Below are 20763 nucleotides of genomic sequence, written 5' to 3'. Positions count from 1 at the left end.
CTAACCCCAGTTCCCATTGCCTGCAGCGGGTGGAGGCTGCAGAAACACCCCTGCAAGGAGCGCAGCTGTGATGATGCCAGGTAGGGGACCCTGGAGATGCTCCATTGTCGCAGGGTGGACAGACCCTGCCTGGTCTGCCTGTGCCCTCTTGTGGCTGCCAGACACGCTGCACAGGGCAGGATGAACCTCCTGTGAAGAACTATTATGGGCTCTGTAGGGTCCTAAAAATGAAAATAAAATGGACATCCCGCTCCGGAGACAGCTCTCCAGACAAAATATAGTTGCTTAGTGCGGGAAAACAGGGGAGCTGAAAAGCACAAAGCAACTTTAGAATCATCTGAGCACAGGAAGCAGATGATGCCGAACGCACCAGGGAAGGGATACGGAGACAGTGCTGAGTTTGGCAGGAGGACACTCGTCAAGGTCCACCTTGTCCCAAGAAACACTTGAGATAGAACTCTGTTTGCTATCAAAACACCATCACCTAGTCCCCTTGCAAAGGAAGGGCGTTACGGGAGGGACAGACTGAGCAAGAAAAGCATTAAAAATCCCTTAAAGCTTTAAAAACCCTTAGGACACGCAGTGGCAAGGGGAGCACAGCGCACGGTATCAAACTTTTCTCTTGGCTACCGAACCCACACCCCCCAACCAACCCAACCCCAGAATGGCAACCAGACCTCTGAAGAGGTTAATAACAAATGTTTATTTTCCTTTTAATAAAGAGCAGGGTGCGACCATCCCGCTGTTAACGGACTGACTTCATATTCACTTACAAATTGTTCTCTCTGCTTTGTTTGAAATGCAAGGCGACCTTATACAACACACTTCTCTAATTCCTTCCATCTCAAAGTGCTTTACAAAGTGACACCGGGGTGGGGAAATAAACTGCCACGGAATCAAATTTACCTGAGCTGAAATCTGCGGATGGGAGAAGACATTTCTGTTTTCCCCTCTGGAAAAACTGAGGTCAAATCGCCACAATTCCGCAGCCACCACCACAAGAGATGCAGGTTTATCACCAGCTCAAGACCCAACCAGACTCTTACCTAAAGATGCGTTTTCCAGGTTTTTACTCCACATTGGAAACATATTCCTTTGGTGGAAAGCAGCAGATGTACATACCTTTCTATTTAGGGGGAGCAGCATCACTCAGCTGTGGGAAGTAAAGGCAGAACTGAGGTGTTAACGACTGGGACTCGTGGCTCAGCCCTTTCTGAGGTGGATTCAAAGCTTTTGTGTCGTCAGCAATGTGTTCTCCCAGCTCCGGGGATGATAACTCATACTTCATGCAGCTACCAACCCTCAGCAAACAATACCACGTGCCCGTATAGCCGTAAGGAAAGGGTATTTTAAGTGTGCTCAGGGACAGGAAAGCTTGTGCTCATTGGGGTCTTCCACAGAAGGCTCTCAGACCTGCTGTGAAACTGTCTTTGTATTAGGTTCCCAACCAAAAACCCTTTGTTTCCCCCATCTATTCCTCCCTCCCCTGGACAAGAACCCAGCAGCTCTGTTGGTTTCCTTCCACCAAAGATACAGAGCTCCTACTGTAGCATCTCCTAGGAGAGGATGGAACTTAATGGAGATGGCGATGGGGTTCTGGGCACTGACTTGCTAAGATGATGGCAAAGGGACAGGGTGACAGGCCAGTCAAGGGCACAGAAACGTCACACGAGGTGAAACCTCCAGGGTGGGTTGTGGCTGAGCTGGTTTCACAGGGGCTAAATTGGCTATAAAACACTGTCATGGCTTTAACACAGTTTGGTAGAAAAGCCTGGGCCTGAGCTCAGGCTAGAGCTGACCTCAGCTTTAGGGACATCCTTCCCAGCGCGTTTTGAAGCCGACAGGAACCACAGCAGCCCAGAAGCTGGGTTTCCCAGCGGATGTGCATCTCTCTCTAGGTCTGGTCTAACACTGGGGAAGAAATCTCGGGGCTTTAAGACTGCCCAGCCCGGGCACGCTCCTTCTGGAGACAAAGGACTCAGCCTGGGATGACGGTTTCTGTCTAAACAGTCACAACAATACTGCCCAAAGCCCCTTTGCAGCAGAAACAGCTCAGAAGCATCTGTTTGTGGGTGAGGTTTGGATCTGAGAGCACCACGGGGGATGGACTTCTGCACCAAGGACTGTCGGAATCTCTAGACCAGGAGAAAACATCCCGCAGCCAGCTGCGAGTTTTGCAATATCCCCACTCATTTTCTTCTTGCTCAAGGCCCCAGGTGCAAAGCTCTGACCTCTGCTCCAGCTGTTCCCCCAGCCTGGATTCCCCCAGTGGCAAATCGCAAGCTATAAAACACAGAAACAAATCCCTCTTTGTGACTCGGTTGGCAGAAAGCTTCTCTTGCAGACTCCTTTAAAAGGAGCAAGTACCTGGAAACAGGCTGCTCACGTCTCTCCGGAAGATTATTGTGTGCTGCTGGTGATTACAGGGTTGGTAGGGGAGTAAGCGGCCAGCAGGACCTTGGCGTATGGCTGGACAGACAGCCAGCGTCTGTCCTGAAAGAGTTGCTTACAAAGAGAAGGCTCCAGGACACCTGCCTTGCACAGGGCTGGCCTCAGACTATGCCAAAGCAGAGGGCATATAAAAACAAAAGGTTTAAAAAAAACAAAAAATAAATGGGTATACACTGCATATAGGAGACTCCGTAGAGCAGAGTCCATTGGCGGCCACCCCAGCGCATCCAGGCCAGCCCAGCTGCCAGGGCAGCTCCGTTCCAGTCACAGTTGGACAAGCAGGACAGCTGAAGGTGGAACTTGTGCTTCTCGCTCCTTGGTCGGCGTCAGGCGGAGGGAAGATGAGGAGGGAGCGAAGCCCATGGCAGGAGAGGCGCTGCGTTCAGCTGTTTGGCAAACAGCCTTTGACGAGCCCTTCATCCGGGAGCTTTCCCTCCACGCTTACATCTCGCTGGGATAAAACCCGAGTTTGGCCAAGGACATCTCCCTCCGGAGCCGCATGACCTCCCAGAACATCAGCTCCACTGCAAAACAAGAAGGGGGGAGAGAAGAAGAGGAGAAAACAATACAAAATAAAATGAATTGGTAAGCAAGGCGCAGCTGGACACCCCCTCATGTTGGGCGGTGCTCTCAGTGCAGCCCAGCCAGGTGCATCCCCAAGTGGGGCAAACAGAGATAGAATTGCAGAATCATGGAATAGTTTGGGTTGAAGGGACCTTTAGAGCTCATTTATTCCAATCCCTGCCATGAGCAGGGACATCTTCACCAGCTCAGGTTGCTGAGCCCCATCCAGCCTGGCCTGGGACGTCTCCAGGGATGGTTCATCCAACCTGAGCCAGGGCTTTTGTTCCAGTATTTTACCCTCATTGTCAAAAATTCACCCTCACTGTAAAAAATTTCTCATGTCTAGAGGAAGACATGGAGGGTCCAGCAGGACAAGCCCATCAGGTCACCCCTCACCACCTCCACCCCAGGGAAAAACCTCCCAACAAGCTGATAAGCAAAGAATAAGCGCATCAATTCATGCCTTTTTGTCATTTAATCATTTCTCAAAGACACAGGGAATACCCCAAGCCTGCCACATTGAACAGGACCTCTTAATTCCTCCCAAATATCCCACAGAAAGCATCGCCTCTTACCATCCTGCCGCACCAAGCCCTGCTGGATATAGCGAATGTAGGTGAAGAAGTTGCACACCGCTGTGATCTGAGGGAGGGAAGGAAAGTTCAAAAGGAATCAGCTATATAACTTGCTTTGCCCTTCAAGAGGCTCCCACAGCACCCAGCAGGAGAGCTCAGCGTTCAGCACCCAAGAAATAAATCATTATAGTATCACATACCACCAGATGGAAAGAAATACCAAGAAAGAGGGTTAAACATAATAAAAATCAAAGTTCTAGGCATCTGCAAGCCCATCGCAAGATAATACACTGCCCACGAGACACACTGTGGGAGAACTGCAGCCTAACGGAGATTTGAGACGTGAGTGATCACCACTGAACATGGGAGCAAAGCCCATGGTCTTCCTTCAAGGGGCACAGTTCCCTGACTGCATTAAAATCTCTGGAGTTAAAGGTTTGTGCAGAAAGTGTGTGTGTGCAGGGAGGTAAAGGGGTTCACGGCACATTAGAGTAATTCGGTGCAGGTAGCAAAAATCAGTCAACTTAAGTTCATGCCCAAACCCAACTTTCTGCCTCAGAATAGTCACACGTTGCAGGATCAGCTCTTCTGATGTGCAACTGGGGAAAGAATAAGCTTCTACAATGCTCCATTGAATCAGAGCCCCAACAGCAACATTAACAGAGCATTCGCCTTCTCCCTTCCCTCCAAAGAAAGGACAGCTTGTTCTCAGAACTGATCTGTAACCAGAGCCAGCACTTAAAGAGCAGAAAATTACTGTGTTTTACAAAGGAGGGCTAAAATAATAATAATAAAGCAAACCAATCAAAGCCCTGTACTGAATCGGACCATGGAAAGCGAATGCTCTGAAGGAACGTAAGGCAGAGCTGGAGATCATCAATGAAGAGTCACCTTGACTTCAAGAACAAACCCACAGGTCTCTGTGTGTTTGAGGGCTGACCCAAGGGCTCCTCCACCTCGGGGTTTGGGAATGATTTCGGAGGGCTGAGGCACCCTGGGAAGGTGGAAGACTCACCCTGGCCCTGCAGGATGGTGAAATGTAGTAGTAATTCCCCGAGTCCCCCAGCATGATGCGGTGCTTGCAGGTCCTGGGGAGGCCGCTCAGGGCACATTTCCTGCAGAAAACGAAAAGAAACACTTAAACCCTCAGCAATCTAACGACAGAGCAGAGCACAAGCAATCCAACAACCTCAGGACTGTCCCCAAGAGGTGGAAGGGGGAGCTCAGAAGCGGGATGCTGTGTCATTTCAGCATGAAGAGGAAAAAACCTTGGCTTGTATGAGCTTCTTCTCAAAAGATCCCATAAACGGCACGTTTAGGAGACCTCAGGCTAAATATCTGGACCCAGTAATCACTCCATGCCCAAGCAAACCAAGGTTGTACCCCTTCCCCGATCAAACCTGGGCTCAAAACAGGTAAATCCGCCATCTGAGCAGATTTGCTCAAACCAAGCTGCACTGCAGCCTTTCTAGGCTCCTATTAATTAATTTGAGCCTGATTTGAAGCTCCTCTAGTTGAGGCACATGGAGTGGCTTTGTACCGACTTCAGGGGGCTTCGGAGAAGTGCCGCTGCTCCTCAGAACCAACCCCTTTCTATGCAGACAGGGAAGAAATTTGGCTTCACAACTGTGAGGAGATTGAAGAAAACAGACTTTTCAAGACAGGAAATCCACCAAAAGACATAATGAGTAAAGGCTGCGGCATGTCTCTAATTTCTTGCCATTTCCTTCCATTATTTGCAAGCCGAATAGTGCTTGTTTTCCACTATTAGCAAGGCAAATATCAGCTAAGAGTGGAAGCACGGGCTGGAAGTGTTCAGATGCAATGAGAAGCAATCATTGCCCGAATGTTAACACAACTTATGGGAATCAAATCCTCAGAAGATGCAGGATAAGTGATGCTTTTATCAACAAGACGCCTTTAAGAGGTCCTGAATTTGAGGACACTGGGGAAAAACAGACTCCTGCTGGTTGCTCTTGGCTTGGTTGGTACCACTTGGTGTAAGCCCAGTTATTACAAGGGTAGGTAGAAGTAACCTGAACCACAGCGCTTGGACACCTGCCCTCAACACTCAACATACCCCAGGGTGCTTTTCCAGATATGTCATTGTGAATATCAGATGTCCCCAGCACCTCCTGGCCAGCATTTTGCTCTGATTCTCTATAGGTGACAACACTTAGTGGTCAACTCAGTCCCTGCCTGTCTGGAGTCCTCAAACTGCTGCAAAAACCATTGCTTTGCATCTGGGAAACAAAGTGGAGCAAATTCCTTTTGGGTCCTTTATTGCCAAGAGCAAGATTTCCTCACCATCCTGTCTGCGTGGGTTAAAAAGTTAGTTTAGTTCAGCTCTAGCCTCAAAGCTGCTGAATTACGCTAAGTTAGTAACTTGTTAATAGATTAGAGATCTTTGATCACTGACTGAAAAACAAACATCTCACTTACGTTACAATTTGTGACCGGAACCCACTGTGAAGACATAAGAAACCAAATAAAAATCAAAAGGAAACTGGTAAGGATAAACACAGGATGGGTTGTTCTTGGAACAATCTGCCTAGAGATGAGACAGAACGCACAAGAGAGTGGTTGGAAACCTGTATGTGAGCAGCTTTTACTGTTACAGGAACACCGCTTAGAAGGTGCTTTGCTTGAAGGCAAAGGAGGGAAGAACAAAGAGAGAAAACCCTGACTGAGCTTCAATTCAACAGCTGGATAAAATCCCCTGTCTTTGTCTGGAATGTCACAGAAACACAGAATTGGCTAGGTTGGAAAAGACCTCAGAGATCATCAAGTCCAACCCTTGGTCCAACTTCAGCCCATGTCACTCCTGCTTGTGCTCCTCATCTCTGAGGCCATCTCAAGTTGTCCGACAAGCTCGGAGCAGCGATAGCCCCGATTCTGATGGCAAAGTGACAGCGTGGGGTGGGGAAGGTGACACACAGCAGCAGGACATCCCTTCTGGCCTAGACTCAAACCCACCCAGCAAGGTCAGCAGTGCAAGGTGAGCTTCCAAGCTGGAAGAACATGAGATAACGCAGCCCCGACTTAAACCTTTCACCCTGGGTTATGCACAAACAAACCTTCGGAGAACATTAAACAAGTTGCCACCTTGAGGGAGAAAGAAAAATAACAACCTTTCCCAAGCCAAGGGCACTAACACATCACTGGGTTGCTCCCCAAAATAATCAACCCCACCGCATCAGCTGAGATGAGCTAATTCCCCTTCTCATCTAACGAGTTGAGCTGAACCAGCACGGGGCAGAGGTTAAGAAAACGCTCAGCTAAGCCCCCGGAACGGTTCAACTCGACTGAGCGAGGCCTGGCTGAGCTCCACCAGATGATACAAAAACCAAAAGAGAGCAGAAATACGTATTGAATTAATTTAGAGGGGATTTGTAATCTTAATGATGACTCTGGAAATAGATTTATTTTCTTTTATTAACTATATGACCAGAAGTATATGCAGCAGGAATAAGGCTTCATGCACAGCACCTCCGCTCTTCTGGTGCTATTAGGATATCTACTATGGTGTGAATAAGGCCGTAACAAGCTCTTTGTTTCCATTTCAATTCAGGTGAGACTGTTAATGGGTAACAGAAGCTGACTTCTGTATTCCAGAATCAGAAACGTCAATACATTTACAATAAAACTGGAATACATTGTTTCAGTTTTGAAAGCACCTTATTAGGTTATTCAGCATAAACTATCCATAACCTGAATTTCTTGGCGTTTGGTATAATGAATTGTTCGGTCAAACGTATAGATTGAGTCCATACCATTGAATTTATTCTAAGCCTTACTTTGGTCCACCGCACTCCTCTGCCGACACCTTCACCACAGGCAGCGTCTGGGAAGCCACCGGCTCGATGGTGAGCGTGTTCTGCTCCACGGCCGCTCGCACCAGCTCCGACAGCTGCGCCAAAGACAAATGGTTATGGATACGCAAAGGTCACCTATAGAAAGGCACAACTCGGGTGCTGCCAGGCCGCGTGGGTTTGCGTCCTCTTTTTGCAGCGCTCACCTCCTGCTTAGTGAAGTCCAGACAAGGTCCTACGTCTTCTCGGTAAATTCTGTCCAGGAAAGAGCAGGATTTATCCAACGTTGGAGATTCCTTCCAGGCTTGGAACTCGGCAAATAAAATGGAGTCGACCTGCAGCAAGAGGAGCGGGGAGAGGGAATGTGGGTGGAGGAAGAGATAATATATCACAAAATACCTGTTAGCGTGCCGGTGAGCTAACCACGAAACATCTGGAAGGCTCAGACATCACACAAGTGTCTGAGGGAAGCTGGGTCTCCAAGGACATTTCCTCTCCCACCCATAGCAGTTCTGTGCCACCAACACAACCATCCTGGGCTCATTCTGCAAGGAAAGGATTGCTCCAAAATATGATGAATTGGAAAAAGGCCACTGATAAATAGCCATCAATAAACAGCCAGCAGCAGAACAACCTTCAGTGAGCCCAAGGGTGAGCTCACACTACCCAGCCCATTAAAACCCACTCCAAGCCCACAACTCTGGTGTTTCACATTTTGTAAAGCGGGAAGATGTTTATTGGTTAAAAATGCCAAAGTACACATTAGGAAAGATACAAGAAGATTTTTATTCACCTGCATTGGAAACCATTCCGTTGTGTTTCAGTGGCAAATAAAATCTTGTTTTTTAAAACTGGGGATTATGCCGGTTTAGGATAATTATTAAAAAAAAATCTATCTTTTTGGAACTAACATATGGATTGTGAAAAAGGACGTTCTCAGAGCAGCTTATAAGTGTTACAGTTTTCACTGTATAAAGAACTATACTGTTATTTTGCTAATTCTTCAAACTAAAAGAGCAACAGCTCTAGTAACTGGAGTTCTACTTATTTTGTATGATTCTGCCTTTCAAGTCTAGTTGTGATCTGGTATGATTTAAAAGCAAATTCAAATTCACTATGAATAGGAAGATAAGCGCAAATATAAAATCAGTTTTAGATAAATCTGATATCATAGAATTTACTAAGCAAGTTTCTTTTTAAAAAATGAGGAGAACTCAGAACCAGATGCAGCAACTGTAAAGGGAGCAAAAGGTAAAATGTATTCAGAGTAGCAGATGTAATGGGAACGCTGGGCAGCCGCACAGGCTTGCGGAGGTAAGGTGGGCTGAGGAAATGAGGTCTCAAAGGGAACTCCAAGAGTAGGAACAGCCTTCCCTGTTAACAACATCTACTTGTAGCTGGGCACACAAGTGTTATCGCTGCTCGGCAAAAAGGGACTTGGGGACAGAGCTTGTTCCCATCTCTGAGCTCCCTCCATCCCTGTCTGGCTGGAAATACTGCAGTCCTGGCAATTAAACCTGGATGGATCATTAGCCAAAGCACCAACCTGACTGAGAGGGCATCTGTTAAAGCTGCCGAAAGGAAAAACAGAACTCAAAGAAACCCCCCCAGAGCGACACAAAGAATGTGAGTGAAGGTTTGCGTTCGAGCTACGGAGACTGCTCACCTGGTACCGGGAGATGGCTTCAAGATGGGAAAACAAATTGAGAAAGAAAAAGAAAACCCCACAAAACTAAAATAAATTAAGAAATGGATGTTAGCATAAAAGGAAGCCAGGACTGAAAGGCTGGAGGTGCGAGAGGCGGCCGGGTCCCACCACTCCCCGGTTACCTGCCGCAAGGAGGAGGAAGCATCTGCCCCCACGTCCTGCCAGCCGGGTTCATAGGTGATGTGGATGGACTTCCCGGGGAGGAGACAGAGGAGCAGAGAGAGGAGAGCGGGGAACCCAGACTTGGAGGGCAAGGAAGGAAGAGACAGACAGGGAAGGAAAAGGTTTAGAGACCAGCGAGAAAGGGAGGTAAAAAACCATGAGACAAAACAGAAGGTACAAGGAAAGGCCCAAGTCCTCCCTTCCAAGGAGCTAAATCTGCTGCTCAACACATCCCAGGGCCACAAGTGATGCTTCAGCTTGAGGTGCAGAAAGCAAACAGAAATCCTGGCATTTTTAGGCTCAGTTCAGGATGGGCACATTTTTTTCCACAGAGCACCAAGTCTCTGAATGCCAGGTTCCCTTTCATCACCTCCCACTCGGGCCACTAAGGAATTCAAGACGGAAATTAACAACTTAACCCTTGATAATATAAAATTATCGGTCACTTTGGAAGCTGTAGCCCCAGGATTTTAAGCCCTGGGATATCTGCACCCACACAAAGAAATGCCAGGTCCAACTCCTTAACAAACGAGTCACTTACAAGAGCCAGCGCTTCTCTAAAGATCATCAGCACCAGCTTTGCTGAGACTGAGCCCAGAACAGCAAAACGAGGGATAAGTTTATTGTAGGTAGAGGGCGACTTCTACAGGGTGGTCAGGGCTTCACCAAAGCGGGCTCCCAGTTTGGAGCTTCCCTGCTGTGACCGGAGGAATGGTCAGCGTTGGAGAGGTCACCTTAAAACGATCTAAACCTCCTTCTCCCTGGCCCTCAAAGCAGCTTCCAGCTGAGCGCACTTGACTCAACTTGCAGAGCATCCGGATTGTTCCCTGCTTGGCCAGGAGAAACCAGAGCACCAGGCCTTCCCGGTTACTGATTTTTTCCTTTGGTTTTCTTTTTGACACATCCTTTGCTCCTCTCTGGCTGCAAACAGAGCTACACAACCTCATCTCTCGTCGCTGTTGCTGTCCCAGGACTATGGCTACAGCCGGCGTCGCCTGAAGCATCTGGTCCAAACTCCAGCAAGAACACTGTGCAGAAGCTGACAAGGCACATTCATTGGATCCGCTGCCAAAAGCAGATGTTACCGGTGTTTCCAGCACAGCCCTATTCAGTCAGAGTATTAATCTCACAATTCCTGCATATGTTCTCACACAAGCCAAGTGACCAGGTACCTTCGAGTTCCCTCAATAATTCTTCATCACAGAGGCCGCAGCTCCCAGAAAAATCACCAGGGAGATGTATTCCCTCAGTCATTTTCATTCTTCCTGACCAAGTGCCATAAGCTCCCTCCTTTTTGCTCCCCAGGACAGCAGTTCCCAGACAGAAAGGTTGTGCAAGCAGGGAGAAGCGTTTCTTACACCATGGTCACAGCACGTGGGGATATATCAAAAGATCAACCAAAGGGAATCAAACAGGGTTTGTCTGAAAGATACTCACAAACACTCAGGGTGTTTCTCTGCCCAGTTCCCTCCAGTGAAGGAGGAATTAAATGTAATTAATTCAGCATGCACTCTGCAAAAAGAACGACAGCGACATGCCCAAGAACACAGAACAAGTGACAGAGACTGCAGGTCGATAGAGATGCCCGGGTGCCCAAGCCAAACCAGGCAGAGAGGAAGAAAAACAACAGCAAATCACGGCAAGACTCAACTGCCAAGGTGCAGCTCCTGACACATCCACCCCCAGCACTCCTGGACCTGTCCATGTACCCCAGGGATGCCCCAACTGCTTCCTCTGGCCCTTGTCCTGACACAGCCTTCAACATGCTCCCCAGAAACCCCCCCGAACGGAAACCCTCCAGCGCCTGCCTCAGCACAAATTTAGGGAACGAGCCACATCGCTGCACAAACCGCTTCTCCCAGCGCTGAAACCTCAGAGCTCTCCAGGAAACCCAAGTCAGACTCAGCTCCCGGTGATGGTGGCGGCTCCAGCGCTGATGCCGGGAACGGCGCTCACCCACCTCCTTGCGCTCGTGACTGACGGGCTCTGGGGTCACGTTCTGGTTGATGGCCGAGACCATGGCGCTGCTGGTGCTCTTGTTTCGCCCGTGGCCCTTCCTGAAGACGGCTTTAGACGGGCTCTGGAGCTGAGGGTGCAGCTCCCGGTTGGGGGAGGAAGGTGTGGATGTGATCACCAGCGTCTTCAGAGCCGTCACCTCCGCCTGCAGCATGTCGATCTGAGGAGACAAGGCCAGAGCCAACAGCACCATCAGAACCTGCTGAACTCGAGCTTGCTGCACCCCGAACACTAAAGCCACAGGGAACCAGCTGCAAACACAGTCATGAAGCCTTCACCCCACTTTCCCAAACACCCATCATCTAGAATTTTAAATAGGGCTGAACAGCAGCTATTTGGGAACCCGTCCCTCTGCTCCTCTGCCTGAGCACATTTTGCCCCAGGCTCTTTTTAGACCCCAAAACCCAGAAGAAATTCCTCTCTCCTCAAGAAGGAGCCGGCTGAGCAGCCCCGCGACGCAGCCTCGTCAGGAAACCCCAGCTCTGCTCTATCCATCCCCACAACCGTGGCAATTAAACAGCGAATCGCTTCTCGATGGTTCCCCTGGCATCCATTCCTCAAAGGGGAGCTGGATCAGATGCCTTTTCCCCCCTCACTCAGTGTCCCCTGGAGAGGGAACAGAGTCAACGCAGCACCTCAGAGCGACCGAGCTGCAGGCGCTTTACCCTCCTCCAGCCACCACACAGCGCCGGGGCCAGGCTGGGCACGGATGGTCCCCACTTAACACAAAAATAAAGTCACAGAAAGCGTGGTTCTCACCTTTCCTCGTGCCTCCCTCAGCTGTTTCTCCGACGCCGCCTGTTTAGTGTTTGCTTCCCTCACCATCTTGTGCGCTTCCTGCACCAGAGAGAACTTCAGTTTGCCTGTTCCAGCACATCACTCCAGGCCAGAGCTCTGCGGTACCACAGGCTCCGGGCAGGGGGACAGACACCCCTGCCACATCCCAGGGTTTAATTCTGCCAGCCGGGGAGAGCTTTCCCCCTAGGATTGCCCAGAGAAGGCTCTGAGCGCCAGAGCCTGGAGCGCATCCCCCTTCCAGGAGTGGAGTTGGCTACATTAAAGAGTTTAGGTGGCCGAGTCCAAGGTCACCCCTTCCACTGATAGGGGCTGCTGTGGACAAAGCCAGAAAAGCCAGGGCCTGCCTCTCCTTGCCCTTAGGAATTGCTTTAAAGCGGAAGCTTTAACACGAGCACCCACCTGTGCTATATCAAAGCGCCCAGTCCAACACCTCTGGACTCTGACCTCGACTCAGCCTCACCACATTGCCTTCCCGACCTGACCTCGGTCCTGCGCTGTCGCTGCAGACTCGCTGGTTGATCACTGGACTGTTTTCTGACCCCTGTGGCAGAGATCCCGATCCAGACTTGCTGCCTCGCATCTTGGTTCCTCACCGGTGAGGTCACTGCTCCTGCCTGACTCTGTTATTGCACTTTGCTCCCACTCCTCTCGAGGAGCAGCCGGCCCTCCCTGTGACACAGCAGGAGCCGCAGCTCAGGCGGGGACCAAATGGTAGAGCCTGGCTTAAGAAACATCCCCCATGGAAGATGGAAGCGTGAGAGTCCCAATTGGGGCCTCCCCGCAGCGCTGTCTGGAAACCGCCTGCCCAAGGCCACCAAAGGAAGGGGACAGCCCTCGGCTGCGTTATCTCTAGGTTCAGTTTATCTTTGTACAGCCAAATCTCCAGGAGGGGGATGCTCTCTGGGCCCCGGCGCTCAGCAGCAGCCCGCATTTCAAAGGCACAGACGGGCTCTGGCTTTTCTCACTGCTCAGTCACATCCAGACATCAGAGCTGCTGGTAAATGGGATTTTGCCAGGATAGAATTTGGCAAGAATCACTTTAGGGAAAAAAACAAAAACAAACAACCTTCTGAACACTCACTGGAGCAGAGGAGTATCCAGCTTGTTCCTACCCAAGCAAGGGAATCATCTCTGTTACAGAGCTGGCACAGGAAAGGGACCGGGAGCTAAGCTTAGCTCCAGCTACAGGCACCCCCACATCTGTTTTTGCTGCCAGATGTGCAGACCCATAACTGCTGTGCTCTTTATGCCATCCCCTGGCTGCTAAAGGGTAAAGAAAAGCACGTAAATTGCTCCCCAGGAGCAGGTATGAGCCCCTGCTCTGCAGCTCTGCCTGCTACACCGCCCAGCTCTGCTTCTCCAAGGGGGAAAGAACAGGGAAAAGGAGGAAAATGTGGGAGGGGATGGCTGGAAGCTGAGGGAAAGCCTGTCTTAAAGGAGTTGGATGCAAGCTTAGCTTAAGAAAGGATGGGAAAAGGAAGAGGGTGGTACCTCAAACAGGCTGGCTGTTAACTCCTCGAGCTCCTGCTCCAGTTGTTCTCTGACTTTGGACAATCTCTCGCATTCTTTGTCCTTCAGCTTCAGCTCCTGTTGAGGAAACGGAGAGGGACGTGTGAGCTCAGAGCAGACCCCCACCCAGCAATCACCGCCTTTCCCCCCATCACGGCACAGATCGTGTCACCAAGGCCATCCCTCCACAAGCTGTATCCAGCTTTTCAGGCTGGAATTGCTCATTTGCCATTAGCAAGGAGGCTTCACAGTAAGCACTGCTGCCTCAAGCTGCTTGCTGCAGCGTTTCCAGGACTAATTTGGATGTTGGCACATGTTTGGGTCAACCTAGCAAGCGACGTCCTGCTCCAAAGCACTTTATGCCACCTCAGCTCAATCTCTTCCCTCTTCTGGCTGCTCCAGACTGCAGTACAACCACTTTCAGATCCTGCTCCCCTCAGCACCACCTCTAAGAAACCCCCCTCCCCGCTCAAACCTGCACCACTACCCTCAGGTGTTCTCACAAACCCCGGGCTTCACCTTTTGTGCTTTGTGCAGCTCCTCCTTCAGGAATTCGGAGCCCTTCTCCCGGATCTCCACGGAAGAGCTGCGCAGACGGGACACGTTGAGCTGCTCGGTGGACGGGGTCTCATCCGCACCTCCAGCATCTTGGCTCCCCGTCTCGGGCTCCTCCTTGCTGCCTTTGGATGGCATCGGTGTCTTCCAGGGTCCCACGGGTGGTTGCTTCTGGGTGTCTTCTTGAAAACTGACCTGGCTGTGGGGAACAAACGCAGTGAAACTTTATATGGTGGTGATTCACAGCTTTCCTCAAACATTTGCAACAAACCCACGTCCATTCTCTCTTCTCCAGGATGAACAGCCCCTGTCCTCACAGCAGAGCTGTTCCAGCCTCGGATCATTTCTGTGGCCCCTCTCCACAGATTAACAGAGCCCCTGGAAGAGGCTGATGAATTTAGGAGGCTTTGCAGCTGTTGGGATCTTACGAGAAGAAAACAGAGGCTTGAGAGCCTGCACAGTAGGACATTGCAACGTCCTGGAGCACGTGCGTCACCCTTTATTCACGCAAACTGTCCCCATGTGGTCACTCGCCATTTGAAGCCAGCGGGAGGATGATCAAGTGGAAGGTTCCTATCGTATCCAGCCACCCCACGGGACACGCACAGCGCTATGGATTAACCTGCTGCAGGTCATCTCTGGGTCAGCAGCCTGGGCCGAGCCATGGGGCTGCCCCCTTGAATGCACAGCACTGACCCCTCGTCCCACACGCTCCTTCTGGCTCCTGCTTCTTGCCTCTACCTTCTCCTGCAGAGAACCCATCACCTCCCTCCGGTTAGGTTCACTCTCTGTTCTTCTCTTTCCCCAACTTCTGCATTTTCCTCTCCCGAATTCACCCTGCGTCCTGTGTTCCAGCCTTGCTCTGACTCCAGCCCCACATGGGGCTTATCTCCTCAGCCACGTCCAGCTCAGAAGAGCCTTGTTCTTCTCCCCTGTCTCACCCAAACACAAAAAACAGCCAAACCAACATCGGACAGACCCTCTCCTAGGCTACACAACCCAGGAACAGCCTGGTGCTATTACACTTTTCCCACTCAAATGGCCTCTTTCTAGCCCATCAAAGCTGCCACGAGCAACAGCTGTCCACAGTCATCTCTCCAAGAGGGAAAGAAGCGGCAGGTAGCAGCTAATTCAGGTCAGGTAGCATAGGAAAGCAGGTGGAAAATCACACAGGGCAAACTCTTGGTGATACAATTAAATTTGGAAGTGAGAGAAATAACATAAAAGGGGAAAGGGCAAGAAACTAAAATTCAGTTTGGCCAGAGGTAATAAGGACAAGCAAAGATAATTCGTCTTGAGCTACTCAGCACGCTGGGACTGCTTGATAAAAAGCAATTTGCACAAACACGGAGGGACACGCCTGAGCGAGCGAGCCAGGACCAACGGGAACCCCCGGGCATCTACAGCTGGAGGTGTAGGAGAACACACGAGCATGAACCGCACGGTGTTCTGAGTGTGAACTGCACAGTGTCCCGAGTGTGAACCGCACGGTGTCCCGAGTGTGAACCGCACGGTGTTCTGAGCCTGAACCGCACGGTGTTCTGAGCCTGAACCGCACGGTGTTCTGAGCCTGAACCGCACGGTGTTCTGAGCCTGAACCGCACGGTGTTCTGAGCCTGAACTGCACGGTGTTCTGAGCCTGAACCGCACGGTGTTCCGAGTGTGCCAGGCTCACTCCATCCAGCCAGGCTGCTCTGTCTGGTTAAGCACAGCGAAGACACAACTGCACAGAAGAAATGAAATGGTTAAGAAAGGTCAAGAATAGCTAACACGGATCGCTTACCTAAACAGTGAGATCGCTAACAGGATGAAGAGGTCTCCAAGGGCTCCAAACACTAAGGAAAGGGAGGAATTACGCACGAGAACGACCCAAAAGAAGGAATTAAACCTATAGCAGGGAGGTGGGCATATAATGAGACCAGTTCATCCCTGTCACTGGGATCAGGGGAAGTTCTCTGCAACGGATTTGCCACAGAGCAGGGGAAAAACACCAAACAGAGAGGTTTGTTCAACAGCCAAAGCGTTTTTCAGGTGGCAGAGTGGGTGCCCTCTCCGCTGTGGACTTTTGAGATTAGATAAAGTTGCAGAGAACACATTTCTCCAGGTTCTCCTGCATTAGAAGGGAAAACACAGCAGAAGGGCCCCGGCCAGCCTGAGCACCTCCAGCTTCTGTCATCAGCACAAAAATCAAACCCAGAGCGTAAAGGAAAAACCAGATTTGAACCAGGCAGCTAGTAAAAAAATGTAATAAAGCAGCAGCAAGGAAAAGGAACATTTCAACAGCCCACTAAACTATTAGGACAGCCAATCTAATCTGTACGTAACAGGAGAAAAACCCACAGTGTTGTTTCTTCATGATTCTCAAGTTCTCAGACGAAAGCTGTTTGTCTTGGGACAGGTATTCCAGGGTATTTCCACACGCTGCGCAAGAAAACTGGAGGACACGGAGGAGCGGAACAGTCCCACCCACACTCCTTAGTGCCAAGGGACCTAAAAACCCATCCTAAAAATCATCCCATTTTTCATGATGGAATAGCACGTTCTCCAAACAGAATCCCCACAAAAGCCTCGGCTGTGCTGGCTTCTGCCCAGAAAAACCCCAACCTCAAAGCTGGGGCTTTGAAATAAACCCCCCAAAGACTAAAATACCACCGCATTCGCTCGCACTCTATTGCTATCGCTGCTCTGACCGGCGGCTTTCTCAGGAAAACACATCATATCCTAAACGTCCCAACGCTGACGCGAGAAATGCAAACCTACACAAAAAACAAACCAACTTTCTAAAGTTGGATTCTGTAGAAAAAGCAAAAAAATGTGCAGGATCTGCACTTTTTTCCAGCGGGCCCCACAAGTTTCCCGCAGGGCTGATGCCACAGAGTTATTTCCCGTAGCGACAGCCTGCGGGTCTTTCCAGGTTCATCCCTTGAGCTCAGATTTGCAAAGAGGACTCGGCTTCTTCATCCCGACGGCGACAGAATCCCCATCGTATGGCACTGCTCGCAAAACTTCCCTGCAAAGCGTTTTGTCTGCTCTGTTATAACATAAATCACAGCTGGTTTGTCTGCTCTATTATAACGCAAATCACAGCTCCTGACTCTCGTATGCGTCTCCATCAGCCGCCGTGTCCTGATGTCTGCTGATGGACACGGGACATCCTTATAGATCCTTAACGGATAGGACAAATACAGGTCTGGGGACCGGGGTTTGCAGCTGCAGGGACTCAAGGTGTTAAAAATCAAAGGAAAGAAGAAAAAAGAAGGAAAAGCAGCAAAAGCAACGGGAGCCCAAGGGGAGGCTCAGCCCGGGCTGCTCCCGGCCAGACACCCCCATCCCCGCCCCCGCCGAGGCTCGGGGGCCGCCCAGCCCGTTCCCCCCGCTCCCCCGGTCCAGGTCCCGGTATCACCCGGTCGCCCCCCCCCGCCCCCTCCGCCACCGGCCAGACCCCGCCGCTACCGCTGCCTCCCCGCCCGGGGAGCCGCGCTGCCGGACCTACCCCCGCCGCATGCTGGGTCCCGCTGCTGCTCAGGGCGCAGGAGCCGCCGCCCCCATTGCCGGAGCCGGAGCCGGAGCCGCTGCCGGGGCGGCGCCGCAAGGACGCGATCCCGCCGCCCGCGGGGGGAACGGCGGGGGCGCCACGTGATCCCGGAGCGGCGGGGGCCGCGCATGCGCGGAGTGAGCAGCCGGTTCGGGACCGCGACCCATCTCACCGAGTCCCGGGACGCGGTCCCTCTCCCGCAGCCCGGTGCTGGGAGGGTGACCGAAGGCGGGGTGGGCTCGTACCCGCGGGGCCACCCGTGACCCCCGGACCCGGTGTCCCGTCCCCCGGTGCGATGGTTTGATCAGCCTGACGGTGCTTTGGGTTGGGGGTGCTCAGCCTGGAGAGAAGGCGGCTCCGGGGCGACCTTACTGCAGCCTTTCCGTGATTAAAAGGTGCATACTCATCCTGAGAACTTTTCCCTCCCTTGTTCTGCTCTGCTAGCACAGGGGGGCAAAAAGCATCAGCCCCAGGTAATTCCTGGGGTGTTTGGAAGTGACTGATCCACTGCACAGCCCGCCACACTGGACCAAAACCAGCCTCTTCTCTTGCAGGCCACCCTCAGATATGTTTTCCAGATCCAGATCCCATATTTCCCATTTTCCTACCTTGCCCTGGGGTTTGCTCCGGGCAGCGCTGTTCCCCCCGAGCCTTCGCACACCGGGAGAGCTCCAACCCCAGTCTCAGCTGCCCCATCCTCTTCCTCACTGCCAGACACAATGCCAAAAGCAGGGAAATTGGAGTTGGTGATCCTTGTACCCATTGCAGACCACAAACCCTGTCCCAGCTTCTCCTGGGTATCCACATCATCAACAGCCCTGCTCTGCCCCATGGCCAGGACCCACGGTGACAACAACAGCCAACCCCATGTTCAGAAGTCTGGGAGGGGTTGGTGTCGATGGCTGTAACCTTGGTTATCTTCAAGGAGCTTTTGGGAGGAGGGGAAAGACCTTCAGGTTTGCAAGACAGCACCAGAAAGTCATTAGTCTTTGTAATTATTAACTCCCAAGTCCTGGCTGGCAGGGACAGAGGGTCCTCAGATAAGAAAGGTAGAACTTCCAGGATCCAACAAAGGCAGGAAGAGAAGAGAACTGATAGTGCAGACAGGAAGCATTAAGAGAGGATGTGGTGGGGATGCTGAACCCCAGTCACCTGCAAAAATTAACTGGTCACAAGGTGAGAAGGGCACATGTTGCCCCTTGCTCCCAGCCCCAAAGGACAGGCAGAGTGACTGAGGAAACCTGGGCAGACCCTTAGGTGTCTCCATGACCTGATGGACGGATGGGCTCAGCGCATATCACAAGTAGGAGGGTTACCATGCAAGCTGCTGCCTTCTCCGTGCCCTCTGCACAACGCCACTTGTCCCCCTGGCCATAGAATCATAAAATCATAGAACAGTTTGGGTTGGGAGGGACCTGCTCCCTCCGCTCCTCTAGATCCCGAGCAGGACTCAGAATCCCGAGTTTGGTTCAGACAAGGTTCAAGACTGAGCTGTAGAGCAAAAGGGGCGCTCAGCTGGGACAGCCTGCCCAGCACACGGGGGTGGTACCGGTCATGGGAGGGGGCTCAGGCCTGCCCTGGCTGCCTTGGCTGCTCTGGGATACAAACCCTGCTGCAATTGAACCGCAAACGCACACAAACCGAAACAAACCACACAAATCAAAACAAACCACACATATCAAAACAAACCAAACCAAACACACGCAAACCAAACCAAAACAAACACACGCAAACCAAAACAAAAACCAAAACTAAAAGAAAACAAACAAAACACACACACACGCACACACACACAAAATCAATCCCGAAAGAACTCACAAGCAAAACCAAAAAAAAAGGAGGGAGAAAGAAAAAAGGATTAAAAAAAAAAAGATGGAAAAAAGGGGGAAGGGAGAGAAAAAGAGAAGGAAAGAAAAAAGGAGAAAAAAGGGAAAAGGGGGGGAGGAAAAGGGGGGGAGGAAAAGGGGGGGAGGAAAAGGGGGGGAGGAAAAGGGGGGGAGGAAAAGGGGGGGAGGAAAAGGGGGGGAGGAAAAGGGGGGGAGGAAAAGGGGGGGAGGAAAAGGGGGGGAGGAAAAAGGGGGGGGGGAAAGGGGGTGGGAAAAGGGGGGGGGGGAGGGGGAGGGAAAGGGAGGGGGGAAAGGGGAGGGAGGGGAGGGAAGGGGGGGGAAGGGGGGGGAAAGGGGGAGGGAGAGGGGGAAGAAGGGGGGGAAAGGAAGGGGGGAAGAGGAAGGGGGGAAGGAAGGGGGGAAGGAAGAAGGGGGGAAAGAAGAAGGGGGAAAGAAGAAGGGGGGAGAAAGGAAAACAAAGAAAAAAGGGGAAAAGAAAAACGAAGAAAAAAGGAAAAGACAAAAGAAATAAAATAAAAACCCAATCCAGCCCCAGGCTGGGAAGGGAAGGAGTAACAGGGCTTATCTTAGATCTTGGAAAGCAGGACTGCAGCCCTGACCCAGCAGATTGCCCAGAGCGGATGTTATTGCCATGAAAATGAGAAGGAAAACAAATGGCCTAAAAGCCCGGGCTCCATCCACCCACTCGCTCCCCTCCCCTGCCCTCCCCTGGCTCCGCCAGCTGTGCAGCGTTTGCTCAACCGCTGGAACAGCTTCAGCAACCGCCCTCTGGGATCTCCGGGGTCTCAAAGCTGCGGTTTCATGAAGGGGATCTGCCCTGACCCCCCAACAAAGCGCAGCTCCTCCTCCAGGGCAAGAGGTTGGACAGAAAAGACCGAGAAGGGGTAATTCTGTGCTCCTGGGGCAGCAGCGCTGGGTCGCTGGGGTGGATGCTGCTGAGAGCAATCACATCACTGGGCAGAAACGCTGCTCTTCACGCTGGTTCTCAGCTGCAGAGAGTGACCTAGATGAGCTCTGAAGGTCCCTTCCAATCCAAACTCCTCTATGATCCTTGGAAAAAAGGACTCAGCCTGAACCCAGGTGGAAAAGGGAGAAGAGCAGCTGGGAAACTCAGAGGGAAAGGAGCTCCCTCAGTTTTTTAGGAAGATTTTCCTGTCTCCTGGCTGATTTGGTCACTTTATCCAACCAGAAGCTTCTCAGCCCCGTGTCCCTCCCGCAACATGTGTAGTGA

The 20763-nt window shown here is 51.4% G+C and overlaps 1 protein-coding gene across 7 annotated transcripts; it reads right to left on the bottom strand.

Moving 5' to 3' along the window:
• Positions 1 to 684: 684 nt before the first annotated feature.
• Positions 685 to 19324, bottom strand: RAB3IL1 (RAB3A interacting protein like 1). 7 transcript variants are annotated; one of them, XM_071808783.1, is made up of 13 exons: positions 17644 to 17983; positions 15934 to 15985; positions 14115 to 14349; positions 13578 to 13673; positions 12048 to 12125; positions 11233 to 11448; positions 9233 to 9352; positions 7609 to 7737; positions 7388 to 7500; positions 6033 to 6056; positions 4606 to 4705; positions 3591 to 3657; positions 685 to 2975 (listed from the first exon to the last, which is right to left on the bottom strand). In XM_071808783.1, exons 1-13 carry the CDS (start codon positions 17813 to 17815, stop codon positions 2893 to 2895), a joined length of 1485 nt encoding a protein of 494 aa, XP_071664884.1. In that variant the 5' UTR covers positions 17816 to 17983; the 3' UTR covers positions 685 to 2892. The 7 variants fall into 7 exon arrangements, with proteins under 7 accessions (XP_071664884.1, XP_071664880.1, XP_071664882.1 ...); XM_071808779.1 differs by lacking the exons at positions 15934 to 15985; positions 17644 to 17983 and adding an exon at positions 18294 to 19324; XM_071808781.1 differs by lacking the exon at positions 15934 to 15985 and having other exon boundaries at positions 17644 to 17776.
• Between the last annotated feature and the right edge of the window lie 1439 nt (positions 19325 to 20763).

Source organism: Patagioenas fasciata, chromosome 5 (genome assembly GCF_037038585.1).
Source record: "Patagioenas fasciata isolate bPatFas1 chromosome 5, bPatFas1.hap1, whole genome shotgun sequence".
In the NCBI taxonomy this organism is placed as follows: domain Eukaryota; kingdom Metazoa; phylum Chordata; class Aves; order Columbiformes; family Columbidae; genus Patagioenas; species Patagioenas fasciata.
This window is presented reverse-complemented; position numbering and strand designations above follow the sequence as displayed.

Coding starts and splice junctions, on each gene's coding strand:
- RAB3IL1 (XM_071808779.1), bottom strand. CDS start 18,517: ATGGGGCAGAGCAGGGCTGTTGATGATGTGGATACCCAGGAGAAGCTG. Junction 14,350..18,293: donor GGAGCAAACCCCAGGGCAAG/GTAGGAAAATGG, acceptor TGTTCCCCACAG/CCAGGTCAGTTTTCAAGAAG. Junction 9,353..11,232: donor TCAGTCACGAGCGCAAGGAG/GTGGGTGAGCGC, acceptor TTGCCCTCCAAG/TCTGGGTTCCCCGCTCTCCT.